The 8,855-nt window shown below is 37.9% G+C and overlaps 1 gene segment (V, D, J or C); it reads left to right on the forward strand.

Moving 5' to 3' along the window:
• Positions 1 to 1,088: 1,088 nt before the first annotated feature.
• LOC124508795 (T cell receptor alpha variable 40-like) lies at positions 1,089 to 1,708 on the forward strand. The segment is given in 2 exon segments: positions 1,089 to 1,156; positions 1,285 to 1,708. Coding segments are annotated over 2 exon segments (387 nt in total).
• The last annotated feature ends 7,147 nt before the right edge of the window (positions 1,709 to 8,855 follow it).

Genomic DNA, 8,855 nt, shown 5'->3' on the forward strand with positions numbered 1-8,855 from the left:
CTCTGTTATTCCAAGGACCTCCCCCAACCTCTCCCCAAATGGGTACCACAAGTCTTGAACCACCCACTCTATAATCAGAAATTAAGACTGCAAATGCTCAATTCTTAAGCCCAATCACATCTAGCCTCAGTGCAGGCTTATGTACCCAAAGAACAAAGTATCCAGTTTTGAGAAACTAGATTAAATGATGTCAGGGCTGAGGAAGAAAGGACAGGGGAAAAAAAAAGCAATCAAGGAAAAGAGAACAATGTTAAGTGCACAAACCATTTTGTAGGAAGGACAACTTCAATAAAGTTGCACCAACTTTCAGGTCCAGGTGAGAAGGGGATGAATGTACCATTGGCATAGCCCTCTCCCAGGAGAGCAAGCCAAAAAATATCTTGCATTACTGCATTTTCAATACAAAGTTTTGCAAATGTGAAATAGAGTGATAACAGGAGCAAACAATAGACAGCCCTGAAAAGTTATTCTTCCTGTACTGTAGTGTCAAATTTTACAAATTTGAATGCTAAAGCCTTTAATAATACAATTATAATAATAATTAAATTTTGAATACAAAATTGGGTTTATTCTTGTACTACTGAAGTTAATTCTACTTTGTTGATGTTCAGGTTCACCTTTAGCTTTGGCCTAACATCTCAGTGTTGAGCATCTGACCAAAACGTGTTTCCAGTGCACGATATCTTAGGGAAATAATGGGAGGTATGGATGAAATTCATGTAAGCATACATTTATCAGCATTGTTTATAAACACTGGGCAAAAATGGAAACTACTTTATCTACAATACTGATATAGTTGTGATGTCTAAGTTCTAGTGGAAGTTATTCTCCCTCAGAATATGTATCCTAGAAACAACAGATTTATTAGAGGTGTAGTAACTCTCCTTACACCAAAGAACCAACTTATACCCAGCTGGTCCCTTAAGATGAGGACAGTAGTGAGAAGAGCAGATTTTTGAATCAAAAAGACTATTTTATAATTTGTTCATTAACTTGTCACACAGAGGCGCTGTTGCCAACAGTATCATCATTTATGCATGAATTCTGAGCACAGCTGTGATCCCTTTGTATCTCCATTTCAATCCTCCTTCCGGTAGACCAAACACACAGGCAATGAACTCTTCTCTGGGCTCTCTCATTCTGATCTTAATGTTTGGTAAGTACATTTTACTGAAATGGGTTTTTTTTATTATTTTTTTTTAATTTCAAAATAATGAAAACTTTCTCTAAAAGATAGAACTCTGGTCAAATTCATGAAAGAAGCCCTTTGTTTTTTGCTTACAGGAGGAACCAGTGGCAATTCGGTCAAACAGACAGACCAAATTACTGCCTTGGAAGGAGCATCTGTGACCATGAATTGCACGTACACATCCACACAGTACCCTACTCTTTTCTGGTATGTCCAATACCCCAACAAAGCTCTGCAATTTCTTCAGAAAGAGACGATGGAAAACAGCAAGAACTTTGGAGGCAGAAATATTAAAGACAAAACCTCCCCTATCACAAAATCCTCAGTCCAGGTACAAGACTCGGCGGTGTACTACTGTCTTCTGAGAGATACACACAGTGCCAAGGGCGTGGGAGGACCTGTACAAAAACCTCAGGGGCCCAGGCAAGGTATGCAGTGAGCCTGGGAACCCCAAGCTGAGGAACCTTGTTCTCTCTCACAGTCCTGTTGGGACATTGTTGGAAGATAAATAAAAACAAAATCAGCTGCTACTGCCTCTAATTCCAGGGGGTTCTTTAACTGAAAAAGACATGTGGGGAAAGGGAAATTATTCCATCAGGCAGAATAATTTTTGAACTGGAAAGAGAAAATGGGAAAGGATAAGTGAAAAGATACAAAGAAAAGATTTAGATGCTTTCAATATAATCAAGTCTTCTGGATCATTTAAATTAATTTCTAAAACACAAAAAAGAATTTTCAGGCATCGTTTGAGAGGTATTGGGCAAAATCTTTGAAAGCCTAAGGGGAATAAAGGAAATCTCAAACCTATAAACAAGGAAGAAATGGATTGATATCCAGCAAAAACGTTTCCAAGCATATTATTAACAGATAATGTGTGTGCTCTTAGAAAATAATGCAGGAAACATTATGAGCTAGAATGAATTCCCTAAAGATATTTTTTAAACAAACCTGCTGAATTCAAGTTACTTCTCTAGACTAAAACTGACTCAAATGTTTGCAAGACATTGACTACTTTGTTTCTCATTAGATCATTAGGAAAATAAGTAATATTGTACATCACTCACTGAGTGATCTATTTATCACAGGCCCTATTGTACTATCAATAATAATAATAGCTAGCATTTATCAAGTGCCCAACATGTATGACGTATTGTTTTAAATGCATCACATAAATTCATTCATTTAATCTTCCCTACAACCCCATGAAGCAGGCTCAGTTATTAGTCCCCAGGAAACTAAGGTACAGAGAAATAGCCCAACTTGTCCACGAACAGCGTTAGGAAGAGAGCTGGCATAGAAGTACAGGTAGATTAGACCAAAACCTGTACTCTTAACTGCTGAACTTTGTTAACTCCCAGTGTTATCAGCAATTTTTACCACAAACCACAAATTTGGTGCTGTTATCCCCATTTTATAGGCAACTGAAGACTAGAGCATTTTGATAACTTCTCAAAACCCAGTATCTAGCAAGTGGCAGGGCTAAGACTCAAACTGAGGTCTATTAGGCTCTCCAAATCATATCCACTTTTCATGTTGCCGCTCTGCGTAATGCTACAGTCCATGGTCCTCAGCTGAAAGAATGGCTTATATAAAGATTCAATTGGGAACACCGTCTCTATTGTTGTTTCACATGATTTTATCCTTCGTCTTACTGGTTCATATTCACTTTATGTGAATTCACATAAGCTGTGCCCATCAAATAGGCAAACAGCACAATACTGAGATAGGTAGTTAATGTTAGGTGATATTAGATGAACTGAAATAGCCAAAATAAAATTTTATGGGGATAACTGTGTGTTTCTGCATGTAGTTTTATCAAAATCTATTCCGATACATACTAAGGGGAACCATGGATGGACAGTACTTTTTGTGAAAATGATTTGGGCATGTAATTTGCTCAACCTAACTAGAAGAAAAGGAGATTTGCTGAAAGGATATGGAGGAGTCTCATAAAATCTATTTGTGAAAAATACAGCTGAGCCTCACAAGAAGGACATCATCAATTGCTTATTCTTTCTGAATCTACTTTTCTCTGAATATATAATCAGTTCTCCTCTTAGGAGACTAGATTCCATGGTAAGCCTGTTAGTTTCTATTCCACAATAACCTGAGTTTGAACATACCCAGCTTTGCCAAGGGATGATTGGTTCAAACTCCATGGGGTTTTATAGCTCTAGCGACTAACACTATCTAACAACTGTTTGTATACCCATAGTCCAAATTCATAACCCCAGTGTTTACCCAGATCCAATAAGCTACAGCCAGGGAAAGGTCACTTAATACAAATATGACCTCTAGATGTGTTCCTTAAGGAGCACCTCTGATGGAGGGGCTAGCAAGGAGTCCCCAAATTAAAAAATGACTTCAAGCTCCAGATAACTCAACAGAGTGATAAAACTACTGAAACAATCAAGGGAACAATCATAGATGAATGGAAACCAGATGAATAAAATGATACTGTGGCAGGATAACATTTGAAACATATTTGGTCAGTCATGGACAAAAATGAAAGATTAAGACTAGGAAAGGAGACTGAAATCATATGACACGGAGAAACAGGGCTGTCATGTGAAGAAACCAGAGATATTTATAAGGAATGCCTTTAAAAAACAGAACAGAATAGTCCTTGGGTTTTTTAGGAAGGTATAAAGTGGCACAGACAGGTTGTCATCTACTCTACTTGATCTGGAATTGCCAGCTGAAGCCAAAGATTCATCAGACTTTTCTTCCCCACCTTACCCCTCCCCACCCCCCCCAGCTCCAGCCCCAGTCCCACCCCCACCCCGGGACTCCCAGCTGGGGGAGGCTAACTTTGGTTCTAGATTTGTCTTGTTTTTTTTCAGAGTACTTGACCTACATAACAAATGACTGTGCATCTAGCCACTAGGTGGCAATGTGGGCATTTTAAAGACCGTGAACGGCTCATTGTACAGGCAGCCCTATAAATAGTGCAAATATGTACATTTGTGCTGTCTCTGATGGGCTGGGGATCCCATTTGATTTCTAAAGTAACTGTGCAGAAGTCATAATAATAAAAGATTCCTTTGACCAACTAACATATATTCCAAATCCTATAACAGAGACCGTGTGAGCCTTAGCTGCTGTAATAATGGTGAAGACCCAGCAAGTTTTGTTGGCTACTCTGTGGTTTCAGTTCATCTGTAAGTTGGGGAGTTTGGGCATATGGGAAGAGGAAGCCTAAGTGGATATTTTTTAAAGATTCTGAGGAGGGGAGATAAGGGGACTCTGAGTGGCTAACCCAGAGGACCCTCTGGGAAATGTATAAAGGAAAACGTTTTGGAGAAATGTTACAATAATAGTAATATTCTGTGTTTGACCATGTCTTTGAGAATAGGGGCAAGTGGCAAAAATGGAGTGGAACAGAGTCCCCAGTCCCTGACTGCCCAGGAAGGCAATTTTGTCACAATCAACTGCAGTTTCTCAGTAGGAATGACCACTTTGCACTGGTTGCAACAGAATCCTGGAGGAGGTATTGTCTCCTTGGTTATACTGAGCCTCGAGATGAAGAAGAAAGGAAGAATAAGAGCCACAATAAACACAGAGGAACTTCACAGCTCTCTGTACATCACAGCCTCCCAGCCCAGAGACTCTGCCATCTACCTCTGTGCTGTGGAGACACAGTGCTCCACCGTCATCTGGAGCCTGTACCCAAACTCTGAAGCTCAAAGGCATCATTTCCCCTCATTCTTGTCTTTCTAAACTTGTCTGTCTCTCTCCTTGGGCAGACGATGTCAGTTTTTTTAAGTTTTTTTTAAAATGTAATATTTTCTAAACCACCTCTAAAATGTAAAGCATCATCACCAAGTATTTTAACCAAAACAACACGTGATCTATTATATTGGAAGTAGAATATACAGACTCTGGAGCTAAATAGCCAAGGTACAAAAATACTGATTCTGCAACTTAACTCACTGGGATGATCTTGGCCAAGTTACTTTTTCTCAGTTTTTCCTCAGCTATAAAAAAGAGAAAACAGTGTATCTAACTCCTACGTGTGGGAATTATACAAGGTAATACATGCAATACATGTAAAGTGCTTAAAACAATCCCCAGCACATAGTTAGTATTATGTAAGTGGTAACTATCATTAGTATTAGGTTTAGATGTACTATGAGTTTGCCAATACTCACTGATGGGTTAATACCTTAAATCTTTGGAGAGATAAATGAAGATAAATAACAAGCACCTAATAATAGAGTTTCCAAGTTATTTACTAATAATGCCCAGTAGTCATCAGACTTTAAAAATTGTATTAGGAAAAACATAGAGTGGTTTTAGAAAATCTAGTAGAAGGATGACACTACAGTTTGGTTTCTGTATGGAGATAGGTAAGAGCAGTCATGGGGAAGTTCAGTGCCTTCCTTTGGAGAAAACGCAGGTTCTAATTTTCTCACCTGGAAATCCCTAATGGAAACTGGCATTTATAAAAATTCATGAAAGAGGGGCACCTGGGTGGCTCAGTTGGTTGAGCATCTGACTCTTGATTTTGGCTCAGGTAATGATCTTATGGTCATGGGATTGAACCCTGTGTTGGGCCCTGTGCTGGGCATGAAGCCTGTTTAAGATTCTCTCTCTCTTTTCCCCTCTGTCCCTCTCCTCTCTCTCTCTTTAAAAAAAAAAAAAAAAACCAAAAAATTCATGAAATGAAATATCAACCAGTGGGTCTCAATCACTGGTTCTCCACCTTTCTTTCACCAAGGATTCCTTACATCATTCTTTCCCATCCACTGGAATTCTTATGCTGAAACATACTATTGTTATCATTGTTCTTGTAACTTACAAAATTAATTGCATATATTAACATACAACTAAGTCTTTTTCTTTTAAAGTTAAAGTTTTTTTTTTAAATCAAACTACTACCTGCGCATATCTAAAAAGTCATTAGTGCTACAAATGTCTGTTCCCCTATTCCTCCACCCCAAAAAACAGCAATACCATGCTCTACTCCCACTTTCCAAACCAAGTCCACTTTAACAATTTCTAAATTATATGTTTTTCTCTTGATTGATCAATATTAGGCATGATCTATTTACCTCCTTTTATGGTAACACACTACCACTCTCACCTTCTTAACACAGTTATATCACAATACGGAGTTAAATCAGTAGTCAGTACAGATATGATTATGACTATGTAAATATTTTCACTTTCCTACCAACCTGAGTATTATGATTACATTTCCTTTCTGGTACCATTTGTGTTTAGCTAATCATTACTTCATTTTTTTTTCATTTATTCTATATCAATTTCCTGGTTTTTTTCTAAGTTCTTCAGCAGAGTTCTAAAAATACTTGTTAATGGGGGCACCTCAGTGGCTCAGTCAGTTGAACATCTGACTCTGGATTTTGGCTCACATCATGATCCAGGGGCAACCCCAGGGTCGTGGGATCAAGTCCCGTATTGAGCCTCAGGTCAAGCCCTGCACTGAGCCCAATGATGAGCCCTACATTGGGTTCCGCACTAAGCATGGAGCCTGCTTAAGATTCTCTCACTCTCTCCCTCTGTCCCTCTCCTCCCACCTTGGGTGTGCTCTGTCTCTCTAAAATTAAAAAATAATAATAAAAAAAAAACGCTTGTTAATAATTTCCCCCAAATGCACATCAAGTTGATTATCTATTTTTTTCTTTTTTCCCTAGAGATTCCCTCTCCCTAGACATCTATCCTTTGGCTTGTGTGAACTGATTGCTCTTTGGACCTGGGGCATAAATGTTATTCTAGGATGTTTTTGTATCACTGACCATTTTTGCCATCTTGCATCTTGAATCTCAAATATCTTCATCTCTTGGTTTAATCCTTTCTTTTGCTAAAACACGTTCTCCAAAACTTCTGTAATAAAGCACACATAAGATTTTTTTTCAGTCTTCACATGTCTGAAAATATCTTTATTCTACCCTCATACTTTATTGCTATTTTGACTGAATATAAAATTAGAAAATTATAGGTTGAAATCCCCTCAGCATTTCCAGTATTTGAGTAGAAAAAGTATTTTCACTGACTTTTTTTTTTTTTTTTGGAGAAAAAGTGTGACAAGCACTCCATTCTCCCTTGGTATTTTGAGGATATCATTCCCTGATGTCCTAATATCCAGGATTGCTGTTAAGAAAGGTAATGTCATTTTGAATCATTCTCTTTTATGACTTTTTTTTCTCTCTGAACAGGTTTAGGATTCTGTCTTTTCTTCCTAATACTCTAAAATTTCAATTCAGCAAATATACGTGAGTAACTAAGTAGAAAGCATTTCTAGGCTCCGTGCATATAATATTCCTGAGACTCTCTGGTGTCTCAGAGGAGCCTATAACCTAATAGTATCTACTGCTCCTCCTGTAATTATATTCACTTCATACATGTCCACATTCCTTCCCCTGGATGTGACTATCATCCAGGGAAGTAGGCAGGCACAACTTGCTTTTCTGAGTCTACCACACCTATAAAAAATTGATAAGAATAAAATATTTCCTCAACATTAAAAGAGAGTTCTCTTCATTAAAAAGCCAAGTAAAGTAATGTTGAACCATCTTCCCTGAATGGGAGTAGGAAAACACTTTTTTTTCAAAGATGCTGGGTACATAAATCGTATTGTTTTATTCACTTGTTAATTTAATAAGTATTTGTTGAAAGGACTATTAAGGGCCAGGCATTATTCAAGACTTTGGGTACACACCAATGAACAAGACAAGCAAAGTCCTTCTGACCATGAAACTTATATCAATCAAGGTACAGAGAGAGACATAAAAATACAGAAATAAATACGTTCAATAATTCCACAAATATTTATTGAGCACCTACTATTTACCAGATATGTTCTAAGCCCTGAGGACATAGCAGTGAACAAAATAAACAAAAGAATATACTCCCATGGAATCAATATTCTAGTGAATAAGTGAATAAGGTAAACCAGATATTATAAATATTCAGAGAAGATAAAAGAGGCTGTTATGATGGAATAAGAGTGGACAACACTTTCATCAAGTGGTGAGGGAAAAAATTCTGTGAGATGATATTTGGGCTAAAACTCAAAGCAGAATAAAGACCAGGTCATGGGCAGAAAGCATTCGAGGCACAGGGAAAGCAAATACAAAAGCCTTGAAATGAGGGAAAGCCCAGTGTATTCCAGGAACAAGAATAAGAAGGGAGAAACCAGAGTGCAGTGAAAGAGCCAAGTGAATTAGGTGGTTCCTGGAGGTGTCTTGTAGAGCCTTACAAAAACCACAGTGAGTTGGATTTGGGATTTATACCAGGTGTAATGAGAAGCTGCTCGAGAATTATAAACAGGCCAGTGACATGGTATGATTTACTTTTTTTTAAACATTATTTGGCTCCAGTGTGGAAAGTAGATAAGGAGAGAAGAGTGAAGGAAAGCAAAAAACAAAGAAACAAGAACATTTAGTAGACTGTTGAAATAATCCATGCAAAAATGATGGTGGCTTAGACTAGAATGGGAACAATGGCGACGAAGAGAAATATTCAAATATGAGATATAGTTGACAGTGAAATTAACAGGATTTTCTCAGGGATTAAATGAGGGGCAGGGCAGAGGAAAAGGAACAGAACCAAGAATGACTTCTTGCTATGTGGCCTAAGCAACTGAGTACATCTCAGTATGAGTTCTTGATGTAGAAAAGACTGGGATACTGAAGAGAAATCA

This window comes from Lynx rufus, unplaced genomic scaffold, assembly GCF_022079265.1.
Source record: "Lynx rufus isolate CCGP_SWC_20201006 ecotype Redwood Valley unplaced genomic scaffold, mLynRuf1.p SCAF_13, whole genome shotgun sequence".
NCBI classification, from domain to species: Eukaryota; Metazoa; Chordata; class Mammalia; order Carnivora; family Felidae; genus Lynx; species Lynx rufus.